Source organism: Mastigoproctus giganteus, chromosome 2 (genome assembly GCF_048544385.1).
Source record: "Mastigoproctus giganteus isolate SK-2022 chromosome 2, ASM4854438v1, whole genome shotgun sequence".
Taxonomy (NCBI): domain Eukaryota; kingdom Metazoa; phylum Arthropoda; class Arachnida; order Uropygi; family Thelyphonidae; genus Mastigoproctus; species Mastigoproctus giganteus.
The window spans coordinates 83080557-83107840 of NC_143576.1; the positions used below are offsets into that span (position 1 = coordinate 83080557).

Here is a 27284-nt window from a genome sequence, read left to right on the forward strand (position 1 = left end):
CTTATGGGATAATACCATCTGTCCTCTTGATACTACAAGGCCATTGATTCCACCATTGTCTGTCCCCACCCCATACTGATCTCCTACAAAAAAAAAAAAACACTAGGATTTTTCTATATATCTCTGAAATGCCATAAAAATCCCGTCTTTTCAATATAAATTCAATAAATATAGTTTTAATAACAAGCAGAAATCACAAATAGCCAGACATGAAGTACACACACTCATTAACCAACATACGATTAACTTCCATTTGAGAAGAGAAAGCAGATACATACCAAAAGATCTGGTATAAAGTTAAAAATAAATGGTTAGGTAAATGAATTGTATGGAATATCAAACTTCATAGAGCTGAGACATGGACATTAGACACAGGAGATACTATAAAGATGCTTTTGAGATGTGGGTAAGGAGAAGGCTTGAAAGGGAGAGATGAATGGCTAGGGTTAGAAATGAAGAAGTACTGAGGAGGGTAGGAGGAAATCGAAACATGATAAAGACTATAAGAAAAATAAACAAAAATTGGATGGAATACATACTGAGCGGAGAGAAGATGTACGAGATGTAAGTGAAGGGAAATGACAGACAAGAGACGAAAAGAAGAAGGAAAACTGGAATGTGGGATGATTTAATGCAAAGTTTCAATGTCAAGAGAAAATTTGTGTTTACTAACATCAAAGGGATCAAGCATCAACAGCAGCCTGCTTCCATCCCAGTAATTCCAACCGAAAGCTAACTGTGCTGTTCTGCAAATTTTTTTATGAATTCATTGTATAATTCCTATTCATTGTTAATGTACACTGGGTAGACAGAAATCATGATACCTACCTAGTAATGGATAGGCTCCCATTTCGTCCGGATAAGGGCAGTCACACGGGGAGGCATTGAGTCCACTAGTTCACGAAAGCGTTCCACAGGTATTTCCATCCATGGTATTTCCATAATTCCGTCGCATTCCTGGGTAGAGGATCCAAAGCTCGAATGGACTTTTCCACAGCATCCTAAAGATGCTCCACAGGGTCCATGTCCCGTGAACGGGGAGGTCATTCCATGGTGGTAAAATCTGCAGAATGCTCTTCGAACCATGTTCTAATCACCACGGATCTGTGGGGAGGCGCACTGTCCTGCTAGAAGAGTACATTGCCCTGTGGGTACACTATGACCATGAAGGGATGCAGATGGTCTGCAAGGATGGACACGTAACCTGGACAGTTCAGAGATGCGTCTAGACCTACCAGAGGTCCCAACGTGTGCCAGTTTAACACGCCCCACACCATTACCGACTGTCCACTTGCCTGAACAGTTCCTTGTTGACATGACGGGTGCATAGCTTCCTGCGGTTTCCGCCAGATACGCATCCTCCCATCTGCTCGAAATAACTGGAAACGAGACTTATCGGACCAGGAGATCCAATCATCCACGGTCCAGTGCCGGTGTTCTTTTGCCTAGTTGAGGCGTAGAGTCCTGTGTCGTGGTGTTAGCAATGGGCCTCTGTTGGGTCGGCGGCTCCCATAACCTATTGCGGCAAATGATGCCTGATGGTCTTGATGGAGACGTTTCTGGCACTTCTCTTGTTGAAGTCGGCGGTTGCTTTCTGGATGGCTGAAACAATGCGAGACAGACATCGACGGCCATGTTCATCCACCACCTTTCTCCGCCCACAGCGATGTCCACGATGAGATGTTATTCCGGACATGGCGTATTCCCGATACACGCCTCATACTGTCGAATGGGGATAGCGCAATTTCTGTACCACCTCCTCGATAGAGTGACCTACGCGTCGGGCACCCACTATCATCCCTCTTTCAAAGTCAGTTAACTCACGACGTTTATCCATACTGATATCGATTTACCGTCTACATGAATACAGTGAACTCATATACATGCCAAGCGGTGGATTAGTCCACTAGCGCGATGGGTGACAGCGTCGCGTTGGCCAAGAACCAGGTAGCCCATGAATTCTGTCCTTTCAGTGTATACTGTATATGAATTCTGCTATGTATTTTATATTTATGTTATTTACTTTTGCCGATTTCTGCCCCTAGCCATGTGCCGTGATGGGCTTGCTGTATTTGCAATAAATAAATATTTATTTATTTATTTATTAACAATCATCCCACCTAATCCAAACTGTCATTCAGCATTTTTACAAAAATGTTCTATAGCGGGTAATGTAACACGTGTGTGGTACCAAAAATACCTGAAAATTGTGCTGCAGATTTGTTACTGCATCACAAAAATGTTCCTACTCACACCAGTCTGAACGTAAATTTTTGGCTAAACAAAAGAAGTTAGCATTTTTCAGGATATGTAGGAATTTTTATTTTTAAATTTTTATTAAATGTTTCAGGAAAAATCACGTTATCTAGCGGCTTGTTGGCATTTGATTGTAACATCATCAATGAATAAAGGTGTGATTCAAGGCCAGGCCCTCGTGGTAGCACTGTGGTTATAAAGGCCTGAATTCGAAACCCGTCAATGAAGCTAGGAATTTTTATTAGCTTTTTCATAACGTGGATGAGTAAGTTGGTCTCAGACGAAGGCTTCATGATTTTTCTTTTGGAAGCTCGGGTTTTTCGTCCAGCAAACAGGCAAATCGACCATAGAATATACGCAATTTACAGACAAAATATATCAAGGCATCATAGTCTTAATTACTTTGGCACATAACATGTACTCCACTTCACCAAAACCAGGAAATAAATTAGTTTTATATTTAACATTTTGCTTTTTCATAGGCAGAAACTGAAGATCTGACTTAAAACAGACCTGAGACAGCACAATTATCAACGCTAAGGTACAGTACCGCACGTTTAAGTTGACTGTGGTTCAGGCCCACGTGATTGCTAAATGCAGTAATATCCTTGTATTCGCAAGCTTGTAAACTTCTCTCTATACATATGTGGCTGTACAGGAGTAAAAATTTCTATTTTTTTTTTTTTTTTTTTTTTTAAAACGTATTAGTGCAAAAGATCATTTTAATTTTTGGAAACTTTATTTGCGTTCCATGTGAACTGCTTATTAAAATGATGTTTTTTCGCCACCCAATACATGTTAGTAAATTTCACAGTACGAGGCCTTAAACTGCTTTAGTTTATTTATTTATTTAAATATGATAATTCATTTTGGAGTTGGTGCATTCAGTGTAAGTGTTCGATAGTTTTTATTATATCATTTATTTTCGACGGATAGTTCTGTCAAACAAAACTAATTTTAAGAGAAGTCTGCAAACGCGTTAGCTTGTCTCTGCTTTTTCAGTTGTTTTTAGAACATATGGAAGAACAATTGGGATTCAGAATGTCGCTTTCTTGTACCTGGAAAATTTCCAGGTCGGTTTAAAGTCACTCGTTTTCTTACAAGGGATTTCGAGTGAATTTATATGATGTAGGATAAATTAAGTTAGAAATAATTATTTTTAACGAACACATAACTTTAGACTAAATAAAAATAGAAGTAAGAAAAGGCTTCGTCTGCGATTTCTTCTTCAAATTTGCACAAAAGCGCATAAATGCTCTTGTGTAAACTATTTAAAGGTAATAATGCTTAAGTGAATTATGAAATGACTTCAGTTTTAACTTATTACTTATGATTAAAACCTGCGATATTTCAGATGGTTCCTAGTATTCAAATAGACACAGTGCCCTCGATGCCGCCTAGTCCCACTGAAGAAGATTTACCACTACACCATGAAGAGAAGCGGGAAAAAGAAACCAATCAATCAGTAAGTGGAGCTGCCTCTGTTTTAGAGGTAAGTAAAGAATTTGACTTATTTAACCTCTTTTTGTTCATGTGATATTGTACAGTTTCCATTATCCAATATCTAATTTCCATCTTACAATAACTAATTTAAAACTGGCTAGCGGTGAAAAAGTGGGACACCAAACTCACCAGCAAAGAGCCAGAAAACTTTGAGAAACCACTAATTTAAATAATTTTCTACAAAGGAAGACGGAAGATTTCTGGATTAATGCCAGGGCAACCTACGTCAGTATAATGCATATGTTCCAAGGTGGGTTTATCAATTTGTGGAAATGTAAAAAAGTGAAAACCACATACTTTCGCTTTGGCGAATGTGTGTTAATCAGTTAAAGGCAACTTTCATTAATCAGTTAGTCTTTGAGAGGATGATGGAACTCTTCAAGTCATTCAGTGTAACACAACATGGCAGAGAAGGGCAAAATCAGCATAGATTATTTTTGCAAGTAACAACTGGATAAACCACACTTTGTGATATACTGGACAATAAAATTTATCTGCAGATGGATGATATTAGATGTAACTTGCTCAGAGAGCGACTTCCATAATCTCACTAATCTATATCTCAGTAAATGATTATGGTTATGTGAAATTGTGGGAGCATTATGCAATTGAAATGCATTCTATTCAAATTGCCTGCTCGTTATCGAGAGGTTGATTCAAGTAATGGACAGACGGTTCCCGAAAGTATTTTTGATAACGGAGTTTCCACATTGAATGAGCGATGTTGTCCTAACTCTTCAATCAGTTGAGATCTCGAAGACCATCTGTTATTCTACTGATCCTCTTTCCTATATATATGCAAGTAATCATTCCAAAAGGTCTGTATCCTTTGGTATGCTGAATGAGCAGTTTGAGCCCAATGGGCAAAAGCAATTTTTAGAAATTCGAATATGACTTAAAATTTCTACCTTCATCATGTTCACATTTTTAATGGTGTTGTTCAAGTCCCTCAGAAGCAAGTTTGCCTTATCAGCTACAAAAGGTGAGTGACTCGCGAATGTTGATCTGCAGGTTATCATTGAAAGAGTGGCCCAGTTTAGGTAAGAGCACCTACGACAAAATTACCAAAGGGTGCAAGATCAACCTAACACCTGTGTTCATTCTCTTGTAATAAATTTTGGGAGAGATAGCCTAGAGTGACGCTGGTGTTTTCTTAGAACGTTTTGTAATTCTAGAATCACAAAATTTAAGTCACGGCATAATGAAGTACAAAGATCTGACATTCTCAGAGTTTATATAAAAGCATATATTAATCAACAGTAGTCCATGACCGAACATATTTTAGCTGTCCTTGAATCCCCCAGCGTTTTGTAGAGTGGAGAAATACTAGCATGTCTATTTCTTTCATCTGTTTTAAAATTAGGAGTTGCATGATCCAAAATTTCGCTCTCGGCGTTACTTTTCTTCCAAACAGCTGTTCACTCTGTACAAATCGCAAATCCGCCATACCATGGAATATTGTTCCTACATCTGGGGCAGTGCCTCCAAAACCTCTCTCAGGATTCTAGATTCCATTCAGAAGAGGGCAGTTAGGTTAATTAATGACTCCTCTCTAACAGAGTCTCTCCACTCGCTGTCTCATAGACGTACTGTTTCTGCTGCATGCCTTTTCTACAGATACTTCCATGGGCACTGTTCTTCTGAATTGGCTTCTATTATTCCCGCTCTCTCTTTCAAAACAGTCCAAACACGTGCCGCCACCAGCCAACATCCATTTACTGTCCAACTTCAAAGTCACAGAACCAATTTTTCATCTTCCTCGTTTATTCATTCAACTGCCGTTTTCTGGAACAACCTTCCTTCGTACATATTTCCTGAAAATTACAATCTAAAGAAGTTCAAGTCTAATGTCAACAAATATCTTCTTTCCTCTTCTCAACCTCCAATTCAATCACGGTACTAAGCACTATAGGTTCTAATACCTCTCATGTTTGGAGTTTTCATAAAAAAAAAAGCACTGTACTGGTGAATACAACGAGAAAAAGAGAGCTGTTAGCCGTTGAAATTATTTTTTAAGTTATGCAGACGTTCTGCAAAGTCAACGAGAAAAGAAAAATAAGTTAGTTTTTTTCTGTCCGGAAGTTGTGGATGGAAGCTTGCTCATAGATAAAGTCAAGATTTTCTGTTGCATACCATTAGCCCCTCTGATTACTTGGAGACTGTTACACCTTCCATTTCGAAGACAAACTGCTAAGCACTTAAAGAATGTGATAAATTTCATATAATTATAACAAATTAGTAAAACTACGCGTTAATCAAATCCAGTAATTCTTCAAATTTCAAGCCCTGGAATCAAGTCGCCACTTTAGTAGGGTCATACTAAAAAAGGACTCGCGGACTGGAGTGCCCACCTCCATTGGTCTAGATTCTGACAGCACCTGCACGTCAATGGAAGTCCAACAAAATACTACTGTAGAAAGATGTTTATGAAATAGTTACAAAGTGTTAATGAATTGTTCAGTAAGTGCACATATGCCCTCGTGGGTAGCACAATGGGTAAAATTGCCACCCTCCCCACACGGAGTGGAAAAGACCGGAGTTCGAATCCAGTCGATGGCGTGAGGAATTTTTATAGGCATTTTTTTAGAATGTGGCTGAGTTAGTAGGTCTCAGGCGAGGGTAGCCTGGTTTTATTTCCCAGAAATTTGGGTTTTTCGTCCATCAAACAGAAAATCGAACATACACAATTTTACAGACAACATATACGGAGCAATATGGCCTTAGTCGCTGATGCTCCGAAACCCTACTACAATAACAACAACAAGTGCACGTATCATATAAAAATTACTTCAGTTCGTAGACAAAATGAGGTTACAAAGTTTATGTAGGGAAAATACTAATTCCGCTTTTTTATTGAAAATTCAGTATACTGTAAGATTAGTAATACAGTACTATACACTATCAGGCACACACAAGACTAAATCTGACTTTGGAAAAGTTTATAAATTTGGAAAGAATCCAGGAACACATCCAGAGTCAAATTTAGTGTAATGTGTCCAGGGCTCCCACTCCTGGGTTTTTCCACCCAGATCTGGGTTTTTTGATTGTCATCTGGGTTGATAGGTTTTTTTCACAAAAATATCTCATTATCTGGGTTTTTTCGGTAATTTTTAATTTTAAGTCAAAATTTATTTTTATTTCTTGTAAATACAATAAAATTTAATACATTTAATAACAGTTTACAATTTTCTTAATTTTATATTCTAACAATACTGATCATAATCTGTAATATCTCAAGTGCTTGTACAAAATACTACAAATGTAAAAGGATTTCAAAGTTTTCGCAGGGTTCTACACTATGAAATTACGCTTACATGTTCATACATGTAAGCATACATGTTCGTGTTACTAACATGTATGCACAGGCAGAAGGCGGTCTTCACTGCACAGTCTTTCGCGATCGTTCGTGGTATTTATTGCATTATTTGGTGTGATTTTTACATTTATGCGTGTACTGCATACAGTGATATAATAAATTTAAATTGTAGTGACTATTTCTATTTTATGTTAATGGATTAGTGATTTATTTTTTATTTTATAGAACATTTTAAATAAGATAACTGCTAATTAGCCATACCCACAATGTCTGAAACTTGTTCCCCACAGAAAAAGATGAATAAAGTGGTATACTCAAAATTTTAGAAATGAATGGTTAGAATATCCGGAATTAAAGGATTGGTTGAAAGAAGACAGTAACGAAAAAGGTGCATCTTACTGTATTTGTTGTGAAATGAAATTAAAGAATGCCTACTATATAGATCGATGTTACTAGCGCATAAAAATACAGTTAAGCATAAAAAAGTGCAAATATTGCTAAGACAAGTTCAACGTTAGACACGTTCTTCACAAAACGTAAACCTACGGAGAATGAAGAAGTAGCAAAGGCAGAGTTAACAATTGCTGCACTCATTTCAGAGCATAATATTCCATTTGCGCAATGTGTTCACCTTATAGAAGCATGTAAGAAAGCATTTCATGATAGCAATATTGCAAAACAAGTTCAGATGAAGGCGACTAAAGTCTCTTATCTTATACAAGATGGCATAGCCTATCATGAAAAAATATACATTTCTAACATATGCAGAAACAACAAGTTTTCATTGATAATAGATGAAAGTACAGATTTATCTTTATCGCAAGTTCTAGCTGTTGTTGTTGTTGTTAGATATTTTGATATTCAAAAACTTGATGTTGTAGATGTGTTACTTGACACTGTTTGTGTCGAAAATGGTACTTCAGAAGGGCTTTATCAAGCTGTAAAAGATCTTTTCATAGAAAAAAAACATTCAAATAAGTAATCTCGTTGGCTTTGGAAGTGATAATTGTGCCACTATGATGGGTACTAAGAGTGGGTTCCAGTCATTGCTAAAAAAGGATGTACCATCAGTATTTATAATGGGATGTGTTTGCCATTCTTTTGCATTATGTGCTAGTCATTCAGTCAAGGTACTACCATCATACCTAGAAATATTTATAAAAGATATCTCTTGTTATTTTTCCCATAGTAGCAAAAGATTAAACGAGTTCAAAATGATTCAAGATGTTGTAGATACTGCTAAGCATAAAATCCCCAAATTAGCACAAACACGTTGGTTATCCTGTGGCAATGTAATAAAAATTATTATTGAGCAGTGGGATGCATTAGTTCTTTATTTTCAGTCTCAATCAAAAATTGACAAAATCGATGGTGCAGGAAATATTTACAATACTATGATCACCAAAGGAACTAAGCATATGTTGTTGTTTTTAGGATATGTACTGGAGAAAATAAACTGCCTGAATATTGAATTTCAATCTGAGCATTTCAGATTGCACTTACTTCATTCAATGGTTTCAATTGAGTATAAAAATATTCTTAGTTTTTTCATAAAAGAAGAAGTCATTACTTCGTGCAAGCTGGTTGAAATTGATCCCAGCAATGCAATAAATCATAAGCCTCTGAATAAAATATATTTGGGAGGCCGTTGTATGGCCTTATTAAATTCAACACCACTTGGTGACAGTGAAAGCAGGTTTAAAAATGATGGTTTAAAATTTCTTGTTGAACTTTGTATGGAAATCAGAAAAATATTTCCTCTAAATGATGATGGAATTATCGCCAGTCTCAATGTTCTTGACCCAGCAGTGATACATGATCGTGCCAATTCGCCAACCTCAATTTTCCATTTAGCAATGCAGTTCCCTCACCTTGTTTCTGAAGACAAACTAGATCTTCTAGATGATGAATGGAGATCATTTCGTTTAAATCAAGATTTAGATTTCTCTTACAAAACCATCCCTGAGTTTTGGTATCTGTTACGTAATGTAAAAGATGGCTTTAATAATTCTAAATATGAGATTTTATCTAACTTTATGACCAGTCGAACTATTTTACCTCACTCTTCGGCAAGCGTAGAAAAAATCTTCTCCCAAGTAAACCATATAAAAACAAAAGCCACAAACTCCCTTAAACCAGAAACTGTGAAAAATCGACTAATGGCAAAACAGGCGATAAATAGATCTAATCAAAATTGCTATACATGGAAACCTAAATCAGAATTGGTAAAAGAAGTCATACAAGGAACTTGTCATAAAAGATACGAAGAACGTTTGAAAAAAAATGAAAGAACTTCAAAAAATAAATGTGGAGGGAACTGAATGGGATGAAAATTCTGATTACAATTAAAAAAAATATATTTTTGCATGGTAAGTTTTATCTTATTTGTGTTGCTATACTATATGATGAAAACTAGGTTTTTTTTGGGTTTATTTAAGTTGCAATCTAAGTTTTTTTAAAATTTGTAAGTGGGAGCCCTGAATGTGTCACTTGATAGTGTATTATATTCACTACATTATCGTTTCAATAAAGTAAATTTTCACAAAACTCACGTGAATTTAAGGTTTTCCCTGGATACACTATATTACAAATATTTCAATGTCTTTTCTAAAGTACATTAAAACTGATGTTACTCATTGGAAACCAAACTAAAATATTTCAATGTCTTTTCTAAAGTAAATTAAAACTGATGTTACTCATTGGAAACCAAACTAAAATAAATATTTTCACATTATTTTTGGAGTTTTAAAATTTCAATTAATTTTAACGCGACTGCCAAAAGTTACATAAGCCAAGAGAGACATGCAAAATATAAGGGTACAATAACTGTTTACAAAAAAATCATATAAAATTAATTATTAATAGAATACAGTATATATAATAAAATGCTATGAAATATCTTTAACTTTAGTTTTAGAAAGATTACACAATATACTTCTTCAACGTTTAAATCTTTTAATAGATTTCCAAGTGCATTCTTTCACTTGAAAATAATTGCTTAACCTGTTCAACTTTATCCTCCTATTTTCCCTGATTTTCTAGCTCTCTGACTGAAATACTACTTATATAACTGCATCCACAGCATGTCTATTCTTCTTGTTATTAACATTTACAAGTTGCTTAACTTCGAAAATGCTATTAGTCCCAAAATAAATATGGAAATTAAGTAAAGCTGTATCTGTGCATGCGCTCTGCTTAACCCCAGACAAGGCACAGCTTCATACTTATTAATGCTTGCCCCCAATCCGTGCATCCTTATTTATGCCTGTCCCTCACATTCCGTGCATGCTTATTTATGCCTGCCCTCCCCGATTCTGTGCATGCTTATACACGTCTGTATCTTCCCCTTACCCTGCTTTCACTTTCACGCATTGCACTGCTACGCTGAAGTATTTACCATGTTGGAATTTCTATGCATTAGGAGGCGTCATCTCTGATGTCTGATGAACTGCGGGACTTTGCAAGCAAATACATCCAGGAAGTCCTGGATAAAGCACTTTCAGCATTGGAAGAGGTAACACATTGCACTTCTATTTTTATATTGCTGTATTCTGCAATTATTTTATTTAATTAGGTTTTATATTTCCAGTCTTGCATGCAATATCTGCACTTGCGCACATATTTATTATCAAATATTGGCTTCGCTTTATCTTCAGGCATACATTGTGCCATTTTAAGATTCCACTCGCTTTGTTTTTTTTTTAATAGGTTATTTGGTATAAATGACCAGAGTAAACAAATACCATTACTCTGACATCCAAAGGCTTCAACCTCACTTTCCAAAACAGATTATGCATTTGTTCCATTTTAGGTGATTGTATGAAGACAGGCCTACCAATACACTGCTCGACAAAATTAACAGAACAAAATGTTTTTTATTGTGAAAAGTTTCGCCGAAGGCGAATATTTGATATAGTAGGCATCCTTGGCATGAAAATCCAGTCATGCAAATTCCGAGTAACAAATAGAAATCGAACTACTACCTTACAGAGCCGCATATTATGCAAATTATTCATGCCTATAAAAACACGAGTTGAGGTCACATCACTTCATTCCCGTTTGCTTAGTAGGATAGCCACATCTCCAATACTCAGAATGGCAAGTCATCGATATTTAGATGATTCTTTCAGATGGCGGGTTAGACGACTTTAAAACGGCGGTCGCAGGCGGAGGTGGCAGGTTGTGGCTTATTGTGTCACGCAGTCTCGTCTCAGCACTATGGAAACAGTTTCAGGAGATGAAAACCATTATAAGAAGAGCTGGCAAAAGTCGCCAGAGGGCTACGTCAACAAGAATAGACCGCTATCTGGCTCTAACAGCAAGACGGAACCCTACGATGTTCTGTCATCAACTGTCTCTTGAGGTTGCTGCGGCCACATGTGAAACATTTTCACGCGGACTGTTCCGTTCTGTTGAGTTCCGTTTTAACCTAAAAACAAATTCTAGACATAATTTCACCGGAGGAATGGTGCCACAAGGAATGTGGCACCATTCCTCCAATATCAGAGAAAGGGACACTTAATGTGAAGGCGGTGTTCTCGTGTGGGGCGAAATAATGATCAACGGCAGCACCCCTCCTCATGTTTTTGACAGAACTACCGTTAACTGCGCAGATGTAACAAGAACTGATCCTCGAACCCTATGTGCGACTTTTTTGGGATACGGTTGTCTTTTCATGCACGACAACGCCACTGCACATAGAGTTCAAGTAGTGGAGGAACATCTGGAAACTGAAGATATCCAACGACTGCCATGGCCAAAATGATCGCGGGACTTAATCCGATCGAACATGGGTGGGACGCCCTTGGGGGGTCGCACTACACGCCGACAGCTAACTCCTCGGTCACTTGGTGAACTAAAGTCTGCGCTGAGGGAAGAATGGGATTTGTCGCCACAGAACCTTAGAGACTCCCCTATGTCGAGCATAGTTCACCGTTGTGAAGCCTGTTTAGCAGCTGGAGGGAAACATACGCCCGTAATGATTCATGTGACTATATTTTCGAGCATCATGTATCGACTTCTGTAATGTGACCTTTTTTTGTCAATTCTTATACAACCCCTATAAATGTTCCTTATGCATGTCCGAAGTTTCTTGCTGTCTCCTCGTTTCATTGTTATTCTATGGTACGCCACCATACTAAATTTTGTCCCGCTTTATCGCAAGCTGCGCGAATTACACCACGTTTTCTATGTATTCTGTTAATTTTGCGAGCAGTGTATTATTGGAATGCTATAATTTCGAAATTTAAGCTTATGCTAATAATTACTTTTATTAGAAACTTTAAGCTTATGCTAATAATTGCTTTTATTTATAAAGACAGGTACTCAGTAAGCAGGAGTCACCTCTGTACGATTTTGAATAATTCATTTGTGGGTGGGTGTATTTTGAAGTGGGAGAGTGCTATTGAATGAATTTTAGGAATTCATATTTCGGTGGGTAGTTTATCTAGCATAAATCAAATAAAACAATCAAAAAGATTGAGTGGTATTTTCTTGTTTATTATTATTTTTTTTAATTTAAGGGGTAATATTGTACATCTACCTAAACTTCGTTTATAATATTTTATATTTATTTTTATACTGTGAATACAACCTGAAAACAGAAACACCGAAATGCGATGCAAGAAACTTGAGACGGCGAAAGATGAAAGATTATTATGAGATCAATTCAATAGCAAACAGTAATATTCCTGAAATAGCATCATGTCATGCCATATACCCGTCAGCCGACCGGGCTAGCCGAGTGGGTAAAGTACCTACCCGGCAACCCAAAGGTCGCGGGTTCGATTCCCGCCTCGGGCTTGGATCAAAGTACTGCAAAAACCTTGGGAGGTGCAATATGGCCACAGAAGCCGATGCGCCAACAACTACCAAATCAAAAAAAAAAAAAAAAAAAATATACCCGTCAGCAAGGCAAGATCCTGTTATCAATTAGTTATTTCACGCTTTAGAAAGCAGGAAATCAGCTGGGTGACTTATGCGAGATCATAAATTATAGTATATTAGATTCCTCTAATAAACTCCAAACAGAACAATCATGCATACGATATTTGGTGCAGAAGACTATCAAACCACGGAAACTACTAAAATGGGAGCCAGGGCGGTAATAGGGCTAATTACCCAAAAACATATTCCAAACGCATGTTTCTTGTTTATGTTGTGCCTCTGTATTATTCGTAATAAGAACAATATATTGTACACGGTGTTCGCAAATGGTTCTATATATATATATAGTCGGTTTTTCCTCTTTTGCAGAATGAAAACTCGGGGGTTTCCGAGTGAAAACTCCAACTAACTCGAATACAGTGTCACGCAGTCTCGTCTCAGCACTATGGAAACAGTTTCAGGAGATGATGAAAACCATTATAAGAAGAGCTGGCCAAAGTCGCCAGAGGGCCCATAAAAGTTCCTCCTGTTGGTTGAATTGCAGTCCAGGCCTTTTCCACGCAGTGCGAAAGGAGAGCGATGATATGTGATACTTTTGGTGCCATAGGGTGTGTATGTGTGTCATACTTCCTAAGTAAGGAACAAAAAAATTCTGAATAGGGTTTTTTTGCATATGCAGAAAAATTCTGAAATAGGGCAACCTCTGCAGCGTTTGATGTGACGAAATAAAATCGGACATCATTTCCTGTACAAGGCTGGGGATGGTAATAAAATAGGGTTTCACCACTTTGAGCCAGATTAGAAGTTCAATGTTCAGTAGAACTGAATGTTATACTTCTTCGGAATCCCCGTTTCATGCCGGACAAATATATTCAAGACAAAACCATTTTCTAATAATGTAATGTATACAGTTTTATTTAATCAACGATATCCCATGCTTGTGGATCTCAAGGAACATGGAATTTCCATTAATCCCCAGAGATATGTAAAAACTGCAAACTCTATATACAGTCATCAAGAATGAGAGTGCATGAAAGATCAGAAACTGAATCGTCCACCTTTGTAATAACGCTTATCGACATTATAGAAAAAATAATCAAAATTCTGTACGTAACAGAATTTTGATTATTTTTTCTATAATTTGAACGTTTGTGCCTTAATTGAATTGGTAAGGCACCAATCGACTGTTGGTGCCTTACTCGACATCTCCCTTCCAATCTCTGGCGATTATTCTATCTTCGGGTGCCTAAAAAAAGGCACCAAAGTACAGTAGGCTTCATGCCATTTGTACCGAAGGGTTTTTAGGAAAAGGTGTCTCCATTTAGTGAAAAAACTGAATGCTTGTTTTTAATGCAAGCTGACTTTCTGTGAATACAAGTAGTCTCGTAGTCCGAATAGAAACCTACCTTGCAATTCTTTTATTTAATCCTACTTGACCCTATTTTCAGATTGCAATTAACCAAATCTTCTGGCTGTAACCAATCAAATTATGAAAGAAAAACGGCCAGTACAGCAATGATGCCCAAATCACCAGGAAAAAGAGAACAGAAGAAATTAAGTAAGTTTTTTTTTTCTGAGAAAGCAGAATACACACATAACAATCCATAAAACACATAAACCAGCAACCAACATGAAGTTCAGCTACATAAAAAATTGTCCCTCTTCCACAAAAAAGGGTCAATCCATCAAAACACACTTCCCAGGAGGTAACACCATCTTGCAGACTAGGGTCTACTTTATTGAATCAGCTCAACGACTAATCAGGAAGTCACAGTTCAATCACCGTGGTGCTTCGAAAATTGGCTTGGCATTTCATATAATTCTTAGAACTTAGCTGTCATTACTTGCTACTTGTTTGAGAGATGAAAAACTGTGTAAATATTACATCTCCGCATGAGATTATTTAACTCAACATTCCCTTATTTCATCTTGTAAGTTTTCTTACAAGAAATTATTTAATTATTTAACTCAACATTCCCTTAATTCATCTTGTAAGTTTTCTTACAAGAAATTATTTAATTATTTAACTCAACATTCCCTTAATTCATCTTGTCACCAAGTGGCATCCCCACTAATTCAACCTGTTTGGTTTGCGAAAATTTCTTAATGGAAAAATATTGGTTAATCGATTAGTAAAATAAAACATTTAAAACTCATTCAAACTACAAGTTTCAGAATTCAGTCTTCTATAAAGATAAATAAGAAGATAAAAAATGCTAATAAAGCTATAAACTAAACAAAAATCATCGGGCTAGTCGAAAGCCAACATAAAACTTCCACACAAGAGCAACCACACTAAGCAGCTTTACCAATTTGGTTATTAATTTCGTTTTTCCTCCAACATAAGTTTTATTGTGCCTGTAAAATGCATGTTTTCTATGTTCGATTTACTTGCTTTGCTGAAAAACCTGAATTTCGCACCTGTTCGAATTAATTCGACCACACTGAAAAAAAAAAAAAGCTCATAAAAGTTACTTCCGCCTTGACGGTATTCGAACTCAGGCCTTTTCCACACAGTGTGGAAGTACAATGATCGTACCCACTGTGTTCCTCACGAAGGTCGACAGGCAACAATCAGCAATAATCTCCACGCACGAGGGTCGTTCATATATCAATACCAAATTGTTTACCAGAGTGCAGTGAGCATACTCTTAACAAGTAAGAAATTCTGCTACATAATAAGATGCACATCATATGCTCTGAGCCTTGTGTGTAGCAGAATGGTTATAATACCGTTCTCCTGCATCAGGTAAAAAAATCATCAGTTCGAATCAGTGAAGAGAGTAATTAGCTTTTTTCACATCGTGACTGAATTAGTTTGTGCAGACAAGGGTCACAATGTTTTTAAGCCCAAAACTCAGGTGTTCTGTCCAGAAAACAGCAAATAGACCGAATAATTCAAGTAATTACTGAGACATCACAGCCATAGTTGCTTTGGCACTTAACACACAAACAAGTAACCATATGCTTCGAGACTGCTGTGCGGATCTATGTGTTCAAATAAACATCAGCTGCATCCATCCCATTAAATAATAAAAAAAAACATTTAAAAACAACACCTCAGTGCTTTCTGCGGTGTTGTTTTTAAATGTGTGAAGAAACTGTGGGTACTCACACCGGATATAAAAATAACGTTTACCATTTCTTTTATTTGAAAATTAGAATCAAGCACCTTCACAGAAAATATCTACGGACTTCCTTTCCTTCTGACATTAAATTTTTCTGGAATTTTGCTGTCTATCAAAGCTTCTGCATTTCATCCCCAACCACTAAAGTTAATAGCAGGAAAATATTCAGCTAACATCTGGAAGAACGTTCCTTCATGTTTCATCGGTGATGGAAATGAAGAGTTGTTTGTCAGTTTGACTACTGAGTTACTCAATGCAGAAAAAGCCGGTACTAAAAGCAGCCCTAATTGACGCCATGGGCAATTGCTCGGTTCAAACGCCTTTAAGTTGGCTCAAGTGTACGAAATTCGTTTACCAAAGTATAAATAGGATGGAGTTCAGAATTACAGTTTATTCTCGAGATTCATATGGTCCAATATATGAAAAGCAATTGCTTCCTTTTCTTGTAAATTTAAACTGGGTCCAGCTGGCTGACAATATCTACTAAGAAGCCAACGCAATCAATCACGAAAAATTGCTGCGGCAGTCAGGCAGATTAGAAGTGACGGCAAGCAAGAGCACATCACGTAATTCAAACAAGCATGTCAGATGTTATCCTCGAGGTAGCTTCAGGATTTAAACTCACTGTCCTAACGTACTCTTCAAGTTTTGATTAACTGGAAGCTTTTTATTTATGCAGGTCCTTGTGCCATTCTGCAGTGAGTCAATTTCGTTACCAAGTACCGCATCATGAATCTGTGAAACTAACTCACTGATTCTGCCAACGATGCGCAATATCGATACAAATTCTAATGAAACATATTCAAGCAAAAATAAATATTAGCTTTATATATGAATTCTCACAAAATTTTATAATAGAGCTCATGTTTACAGTTCTCGCGAGTAACAGTGATTATAATCATTAAACACTAAGCAAGGAATATTTATGAGCTTTTTTGACAACGTGGCTAAATTAGCCAGCCTCAGGCGAGAATTGCATATTTTTCCCAAAAAAAGTCGGATTTTGTAATCCTGAAAACAGCAAACCAATGATGCCCAAGCAAATACAGTGATGCCTCATAGCCTTGATTGCTCTAGCACCTAATATGTCGACAGTGTCAGACAATGAAAGTCTTCATGGCAAAAGTGTGATGCACTGAGTCATCAGTATGAAGAGAAATTCTGTTTTCTTTTCCATGAGGTGTTCTGTTCCTCTACGTTTTCTACCGTACTCATCCCAGGTTTCACTTTAGATAATGAACTTTCAGTATAATAATTACCTGTAATTTATTCCAAGGTCTTCTTTTTAATCAAAAGCTTTACTAAATCCAATCATTTATGGGAAGGAATTAAAACTACAATTTAAAATCATTATTCATTTGTAAGCGGCGTTAAGTAATTTATTTTAACCACGGTTTTTAATGCAATACATGGACAGTGGGAACTCAAAGGTACCCAGTTCCAATATTTCCGATAACAACAAAAGTGTATAGCAATCTCATGTGGCAGACATCTAACAAAAACGCAAATACACAATTTACCCTCAAATTAGATGCACAATTTAAAAAGAAGTTATTGTTAGATGTCTGCCATACTTTTTAGTGCTGGGTATTTTTGAGATCCCACTATCCGTGTATTTGATAACGTGGAAAGAGTAGTTACACTAAATCACTTTAGCATACTTCTACAAATGAATAATGGGATTTTAAATTCAGTTTTGGTTCTTTTTCATAAATATAATTAGTTTATCAAAGCTTCTGAGTCAAAATAACACCTCGAATAAACTATAAGTAATTATATTGATCTGCTTAACCAACACTCCGAACATAATGCTCTAATTTAATATAAAGAAATTTTGCGAACGTTTTCACTATTTCAGTATAATATACTACTAGCAAAAACCTGTTGGAATCAACGGAAGACAATATGTATGTAATCTGACTGAGCCAGTGTTATCAATTCCTGGAAAAATTACAGAACCATTTGAATTTGTTCACAGTTCTAGACGCTTCCCTCAGATCACCATTATCTTAATGGCAAAGATTACCAATAAGAAGCAGAAGATAACCCAAGTTACCAACAAGCGTCGTCTACTATAATGAATTGGACTACTGTCATTATGCTGCAACCTTGCCCGTAGAGAATAAACTAATATCATTTAGAAATGTTCAGTTTAATACACCCTATCTTAGATAAATTCGATCCTGCCTCGCCAGGATCGAATTCATCCGGGCAGAACTGACAAGTATCCATCGCGATACACACTGTACTGCCAAACGTATCCTGACATCCCTAGCATTTGGTAAAAATGAACTACGCTCTCTATTCAAACATTTATCCTAATTTTTTAAAAGATTTTCGATCTTGTTACAGGAATGTGTCATGACACTGGTAACTTTTAACACACTGCGATGTAACCTTATTATTATTAAGGAAACATTTTCCTTCAAGATGTTGGTAAAAGTGGAAATCGGGAAAACAAATGGAAATCGGGCTTTATGGGGGATGCTGAGACGTATTCCACTGATCTGCTCTCATTTGCGTAGTGTCATCGTACGGTTCACGCTAAAATGGCTCCATCATCAAGAAATTGGGGTTGTTTTCTTCTTATGGCGTTTCTCAATACCTGTAAAGTTGTACAATTGTCTAAGCATTAACAGTGCGACCACGTTCTGCCAAGTGAAACAAGAGAAACTTTCTCCTGCTTCAAAAGATTGTGCACATCACTTTTTACACAGAAGATTTTCGTTTGAATTTTTTGTTCATTCTGATCCACACCAGGAATGCGTCTTTCGATTGAAGAAAGAAATTCAAGGCCTTGAGCTCTTAGGAAACAAATAACTACTCGTACTTATTTTGTATACGTGTTTATGAGAATGAATATTTCGAATTCATCACTGCACAGTCACATGTGAACAGACGTCAATCAGAACAATTTAGGCTATAATTTTTTTTTTTCAAATAGCATTCTATTAATGTTAAAAGTTACATTTCTATGTAACATCTAATTTTTCAAATTACAACATTGTACACCTTACTTTCAAATTTGTCTTTGTGTAATGGCTATGTTTCTGGATTCTGCTTTGGGATCTATAAAAAGAGTCAACAGTCCAAAAATGGGATAAACCAAGCCATAATCACTGCTATAAATCAAACTGACGACTACAAAAGTTTTCGGTTGTTAATTCAGTTTGTACCACTATTTATGGTCTAATAACAGGATTCTAAACCAGAACCCAAAACCGTAGCCATTCCACGTTTTAGTAATTGAACTATTCTAGTACTGAAACATAATAGCTATAGAATAATAATAAACTAAAATATAAAAATTTTATGTGGGAAAACATTTTACCATTAGATGTAAGGAGATCGCTGCGAGCTAACAAAGTTTGGCATCCTTATCCGACATACAATATTTACTCTACCCACAAGATGTGAACAAAGTCATTACAGAACAGCATCGGTCTTATATGAACGCAAGCCTTTTACACACTAAGAATTTCAAGTCTAAATGTTTTAATACTGTACTTAATACACACTACACAATAAGAATTCCATCGGTCCGGGAATTACATAAAGGTAAACCAAAATCACAAAATAATCGCTCCACTGATAATGATCAGATTTCTATTTCAAAATTTAACCTTCGCAAGTAACGCAATGGTCACAATCGCCGACTTCCTACACCGGGTAGAAAAGGCCTGAGTTCGAATCCCGTAAATGACACGAGGAATCTTTATAGGCATTTTACATATCGTAGCTCAATTAGTCGATTTTAGGGTTGTATGACTGAATCCCTGAAACTCCTTGGGTTATCGTCGGTTTTTTGTCCATCAAACAGCATGTCTAGCAGGAAAATTTCATTAACGTCCTCCAAATACTTCACCAGGATAACATAGTCGTACCGACCGAAGAATTGACAGAATGTACTGATAATCCTTAGTTGTTTTGGCGGTTACACACACGTACCTTAATTTTAAAATATAGAAGTGGGGGGATGAATATTTTTTGCCATTACAACCACTTGGAAAAGTTCTTAAAAAAAGTATTTAAAAAGTAATATTTAAGTAAACGCGAGGGTTTGTCGGAGACGCATATTTAAACGTTCAATTGGAATCCCAGAATTGGAATGGCAGTCATATTGAGACAGTTAATAACTTTCAACCAAAAATTAAGTCATATTCGATACCTTCACGTTTTCTATAGACTGTTACCAAGAAATACTGTATCAAGGTGCCTGAGATGTGATCAGACCGATTCCATTAATCTAAAACTGTTTTCTAACCGTACAAAAAAGCAGAATGGGCCAATCAATGCTGTGTCTTTCAACACTATTCATAAAAAGAGGAATCTCTCATTGAATATTCTAAAATCGTGTCTGTAGGGTGGGACTATCGTTCAAGAAGAAATGAATGCCCTTGAGGTGTCACCCAATCTCTATGACCACCATTCGGACCAAGTCGATTTCCTGTTCTCTGTTCTAGAAAAATGAGGTCACAGAGTATAGTGGTATACAGGTCGATACAGCATATATCGATCTGCGCAACGCATTGATAAAATATATTTGTTACGATGTGTTAATGGACTTTGTAACCTCCCTCACGATGTCGTCATGGAGGTTACAAAATTCTTGTAACATAACTTAGCTACTATTTTACCGATCTAACAGCGGATTCGAAAGATGATACATATAAGACAAATCTCGGTATCATCAATCTCCTATGGGACCTCGCTAAGGCAATCAGAACACCTACATGATCCAAATAACTTAAGATCTTTGCAGTGCGACCCTGTCAAGCAGTAAAACTCCATAAATATCCTCAGTTTACCTAGTGGTAATGATATAAAAACTCCAGTAGGGGCAGCAGTAGCATCTATTAAGCAAAATTCAAAATAGTTAAGCAAATAACAGTCCTCTTCAGTAGCAGCAGCACCCATGACAACTAAATGATGCAAGACACATTTCTGTAAGCATTTTTCATGCTTTTTCCCAATGAGTGTACAAAACAAACCTTTTCCCTATGTGTATACATATCAATAAATTAAGTTTATTTAGGGTCTTGTGTGCCCTGTGGGTGAGAAGTCTGTATGTAAATAAATAATGTATACACATAAATCCTCACTGCAAGCCCTTTAACCAAGGCAGTATTTTGAATAATGCAGGATCACATTCGAAATCGTTCGGTGAAAGAAATGAGTTCCTCAGGACATAACGTTTTCGCTATTTCTACTAAAACTACTACTCGCGTGCGACAACTATGTGTATCTATACAAGTGACTGGACAACCTAGTGCCCAGTAGTTATACAGTCGCTAATGCAATACCAAATGTTGTCCCAATTTTTATGGAGTCTGCAGTCACGCTCAGGTTCCCATCTTTTCTGGCAGAAGTAGGTCTATTTTTTGGAAAAACTGGGGGGTCCCTCGCGGCGGAGTATGACACACGGTAAACGAAATCAGGCGTTCTTGCGATCTACGGGTGAAGATCTGGGTGCTCTAGAACTCAGCTACGAATGCGAATATGGAAGATGTGTGCGGTATCAATCACAAGCCTAATTTACACTGCTTATAGGTTCTCATATGCAGGATTGTGCTGCAGACTGAACACTGCGCGGTAGCACAGTCGTATCGTCACCGTCCTCCCCATACCGGGTGGAAAAAGCCCGAGTTCGAAACCCGTCGATGACGCGGAGAATTTTAATAGGCTTTTTTCACTCAGTGGCTGAGTTAGTCGGTCTGAGGCGTAGATAGCAAGGTTCTCCCCCCAACAGAAACTAGGGTTTTTTCGTCCAGAAAAACAGGCGAGTCGACCACAGAACACGCGCAACTTACAGGCATAAATACGGGTTTATGTAGTCAATTATGAGTAACCCTAATATGTAGGTTAGTGCAAAAGCATCATTTTAACGTAGCCATCTACCAAAGTAGTTAACTTAATTAATTAATTAAATTACTTTGGTAGATGGCTACGTTAAAATGACGCTTTTGCACTAACCTACATGTTAGTCATTCTACCTCGTAGCATGATGCCTTTGCCCTTAAATATTTTATAGTGTATATCACTGCACACCATCAGGCATCTCTCATATTGTGAAGTTATACTTCATAATTGGGTTGCTGCCACTATTGCAACACCAGGGTACCTGCCCACCCACCGAAGAGAAGCCAACAAGCTTTGAAACGGTACCGTCCGGGTGGTGGTATCCGCTGAGAATAAATAACAGTAGTCTTCTCCGCTGGTGAAGTGTTATTTATTCGAGATATAACCAAAACGATGCCAACTTAATTAATTAATTTAACTAATTTGGTAGATGGCTACGTTAAAATGATGCTTTTGCACTAACCTACATGTTAGTCATTCTACCTCGTAGCATGAGGCCTTTGCCCTTAAATATTTTATAGGGTAACCCTAATATAATAATTTGATTTTTTTTGTGTATGTGTGACTGAACAGAACGACTGAATTTGTTTCGGTGGGAGTGGGCAAGGATAGATAAATCTTTATTGCAACACAGAGATGATGATTACGTAATGATTACGTCATTGTGCCATGACGGGTAGTTGCAACTACCCGTCATGGCACAATGGCCAGCGGTAAGTGAGTATACACACGCTTAGTTACAAAATACATAACATAAGAATATACACTGGATTGCATAATTATGTACATTGGATTGAATTAGTTAATAGAATGCACTGATCGGGGTCAGGTTATAATAGTGGGCCTTGGCCATACACCACGGAGTATTCTTTTCCTATATTGTTGATCTTGACTTATTGAACTCATTGAAGTCTACATCTAGATCCTGGACACGTGCTAGCATCTGCTGACGAAGGATCAGGTTCGAAGACGGCATAGCTACAGAGATGTTCACAGACGCGCTACTGGGATCCTCCATGCACAGTTGTCCTAGAAGGAGGGAGAGGAAATGAAACCAGTCATAAGCTTGACGGTATTGACGAGCTTCCTTTCATTAATGAGCCACGTACGCCATGGGATATCGAGTGTGATGGCCATAGCGGTGGTTCGGAGCTGGAGAGGTAGGTTGAGCTTGTGGCAAGCCCACTTGAGGAGCCAATACTCGCAGGAGAACACTGGTTTGGTGGTAGAGGGAGATGCAGATGCCCAAAGCATAGAGAAGCGGGGGATAAACTATTGTTGCTAAGGAGATGGTATTCTGTTCCTGAATCAGGATGGGTGTCCATTCCCACTTCCGCATAATCGACAGTTTCGATTTTCTCTTGATGTCCCTTGGCAGTTCATCGTGCCGTCAGCATTGTTGTTATTGTCACGGGCGCCTCCGAGTTCCGACATTCGAGATCCCCAGTTCCTTATACTGATTCATGATTCTAGAAGAACTCCTCCAGCTCCTCGTGCAGTTCGTGATTCTACAGAGCTCAAGCTCCTTGTGCTGGCAGTTCTATCTTTGGCAAGCCCCGGACGCCTTAACCTGGACTTAAACACCGGAACCTGGACCTTCAATTGAGTCATACATGTGCGTATTCTTCTTTTCTACTCATTATTGTCATTACTTACTTTTTTTTAAGATCCTTCCACCACGCAAATGAGTAAGCGGTGGGGGAGGGGGGTGGTTTATAAGTGTGTAAATTGAATAGATAAATACAATACAATAAATAAATAATAAAATGTCCTAATTTTGCTGACGCAGTGATTAACCAAAAAACGAAGGGCCACTACACGTTGGTGTAACTGAAGCAAAAACTCAGTTTAAATAAACTAAACGTGTAAGTTACAACGAACTCTCTTCAAGAATGCTATAGAACTGAAGAGAGTTCGTTGTTACACACGTCGTTGTTTGTGGTTCTCCTGAAGAGAACTACACTTCAAAACCAGTCCAAGGGACGTGTGTTGAGGATACTATGTACACGTACACGCTACAAACGTAGGAATATCTCGAGCGATCCTAACTTTCTCAATGACTGAAAGTTTACCGAAGTGCAGTGGCGCTGTTGTTCCAGAATCCCAACGTTGAGTGGAGCCCTGGAACAATGCAGTTACTTGTTCAATAGTCCCCGCAACCTTATTTTTAGGCTCTCTTAAATTATGCGCGCCACGGCCCCACACTACCTAAATTCAACATTGATGACAGGTATCATAAAACAAGGTTTATTAATACTTGGCAACTGTTTAAACGCCTTATTGCTCTTATTACAATTGAAGTTATAAATAGAATAATGTTATTTTTAGTACTTAGTAGAATACCAAAATTTATTAATTTTAATATTAAACAAAATATGTATTAAAGTGATTTTTTAATCTTTTATACTTCTGCTATTTCTGCATGTATAACTTTCACTATCAAATTAGTAATAAAACTAAATAATATCTGTATTAAAAGAAATAAAACTTAACGATATTTATATATTTCAGAGAATAGCAACTGAAGAAAATGAAAATTTACGTGAGGCTGCTGCAAGAGTAGTAGAGAATGTGATACAGCGTGCTACGGAAGCAGCCTCCGAACAAGAAGATTCAGAGTCATCTGTCCAAATATCTTTTACCTTACCGGTATGTAACCTTTCCTGTTGATATAATAAACGTGTCACCCACTGTACGATTTTAAGTTAGCAGTGTCGTGCGCACAATGATGGGACTCCTTTCGAGAGCTCCAGCAACGTACTCGTTTGAAGAGATTTTGGTTTGATTCCTATCCGTGATTGCAGTAATTCTCTAGATCACTTCAATTGGGGCTGCAGTTAGCCTATCATAGGTAGAGGCAGAAGGATATTTTAAAGTAATTTATTCAGCCTGCACAACATACAAATCGATCTGCGAACACACACACGTTATGCCCCGTATTAAGATCAGTCATTCGGTGTGGGTGGGGATGGCTTGGCTTGCCATAGCTGCGGTTGTGTGATAATCATATCATATCTTTTTTTACTACCACATCATTTATTTACTTAATTAACACGTGAGGCTATGTTTAGGAAAGCCGCAAAAAAACAGGTCGAGGCCTGTTTTAAATTTTTAAAATAAATTTTAAAATAAACCGTGTTGTCAGTTTTTAGTTCGGCTGTAAAAATAAACGCATTATATCGACAAACATGAGGCTCTAAATCCTTTAGACCAGGGGAGAGCAACCTTTATAAATGGCGGGCCAAATAAAATGTCTGCGAGGTACACGCGGGCCAAATTTATTTCCACGACTTTTTGGATTATTAAAATTAAAATAGCGTATAATGAAAAAATTGTAATAAGCAGTTTTATGTTATTTATTATATTTATACATACACGCACATATAATTAATTTTATTAATAAGAAAAACTAAATACAAATTCAAGATAAAGTTAGAAAAATAGAATTATAGTAACAAAATACGAATACAATTCCCGTGACAAAAATTGCAATACTGTTTTTTTTTTTTTTTTATAATATTTAATGAGATTTGGTACTGTTTATTTTTTATCAGTGAATCGATATCTGGATTGATATTTGTCGTAACAATGCGCAGAGTATTTTCTAAATTTATGCCAGAAATTCCATTAATTCAAAATTACAAATGGCAGGCCCTTTATTATATACATTTTGAAAACGAGCGCGGGACGGAGATGAGCTGGGGAGCAGCAGGTTGCCCACTCCTGAAATTTAGACGAAAAACCCGACTTTCCGGGAGAAAACACCATGCTTACTCCGGTTATTAAAAGGTCAATAAAAATTCCTCACGTCATTGACGGGGTTCGAACTCGGGTCATTTCCACCGGGTGTGAGGAGGATGGTCATTACACAAACCGTACTATCCAAGGGGGAAGGTTACCCCTGCATAGGTAATAACCAATTAAGCAAGGAAGCTGAAACAACTTTAGCAAAATGACAAATCTGAACAATATCAAAATTTGGACCCTTATAATAACGCAAAATATATATTGAAGCACAGAAGTGATAGGAGTGCAGAAGATCCCAAAAAAAAAAAAAAACATTATTATGCATTTTAATTAGTTTTCAACGAAGAAGCGAAAGTTAGAACAGGCTACAATAGGGAGAATTTTTACAGGCAGATAAAGATCATTCACTAGCCATCCCGCGACACATTGACATTACAATTGCACCTCTTCCCAACAACAAGCTGTTGGTCTAAGAAGCTCACTGCTTGCGGAAGCAGTCAGTACCACCAATTATGTGCGTGAAACGTACACGGAATGAAAGATGGCAGCAGCTAACGAATGGCCTTCAACCGCCGATTCAATTTCTCTCCACTATGGATTGTTACATTGTAACTGTGATACTGGTTACATTTAATCCCAGTACTACAGTTGCACTGTAACTCTAACACTGGGATTACAGTTACATTGTAACTACGTTCTTATACACGGGAGTTTACTATATATATAGTAAGCTCCCGTTATAACGCTTCTGCTTATAGCCCTTTTCTTCTGACCCCATGGGCAATCCTATGAAGTGCAATGAATTTTTAAAAATCTTTTTTAAAGAATAAACCAGATATAAAAACCTTTTTCCTTTTTATTTTTGGTTTTCGTAAAGAGATAACAGGGACAAAATTTTTGGAATCGTTTATGGTGCAGTTTATTTCCTTCGTATTTAACTTGAAACTTTAGAAAGGACGCTCGTTACAACTCAGTGAATGGCCATTTATCGTTGTATTTACATATTATCCTCGGCTTTTTTTTTTTTTTTATTATTATTATTATCATTAGACATTATTCGTCCGCTTTTCTTGCTATTATAGTATTCAGGGTTTTGTGTGCGTATATTCGAAATGATATCAAAAATTAATGAAGACAATATTATTATTATTATTATTATTATGTTATCCACATTTATCACGTTTATAATACTCATGATATATTTAATTTAATTTAATAAAATCTTTTTAAAAATGTTCATTCTTTTTAATTAACAGGATGCCGTAAAAAAAAGGTTGAAGGTTGCAAAAAAGAAAGCGTAGTATATTAAGTGTACGTCTTCAACTTACATATTTAACATTGCTTCATAAACACTGCAAAAAACAAAAAAAAAAAAATAGAAAATTAGAATTTTTTTCTACCAAAATAATGAAATATGAAAAATCAGTCTCCAAAACGGGAGTCCCGCTTATAATCCCCCCCCCCCCCCGCGCTCACCCCGACAGAGCAATAGTGGGGATTTACTGCGTTTGTGTGTGTACACACACACACCGGATTTGGAAACAACAGTAATGCCAAAAAATATAAATACGACAGTAATATAGCAGGAC

At 37.0% G+C, this 27284-nt stretch overlaps 1 protein-coding gene across 2 annotated transcripts in view; it reads left to right on the forward strand.

The window, feature by feature from the left end:
* LOC150089374 (uncharacterized) overlaps positions 1-27284 on the forward strand; it is a 117319-nt gene that overhangs the window by 72454 nt on the left and 17581 nt on the right. Inside the window, exons 4-6 of one of the 2 annotated variants that reach the window (XM_090389258.1) lie at positions 3611-3748; positions 10497-10589; positions 24460-24597. In XM_090389258.1, the coding sequence (XP_090245384.1) occupies positions 3611-3748; positions 10497-10589; positions 24460-24597 (369 nt within the window). The remainder of the gene's footprint in view (positions 1-3610; positions 3749-10496; positions 10590-24459; positions 24598-27284) is intronic. The other variant, XM_090389266.1, reaches the window with a different exon arrangement.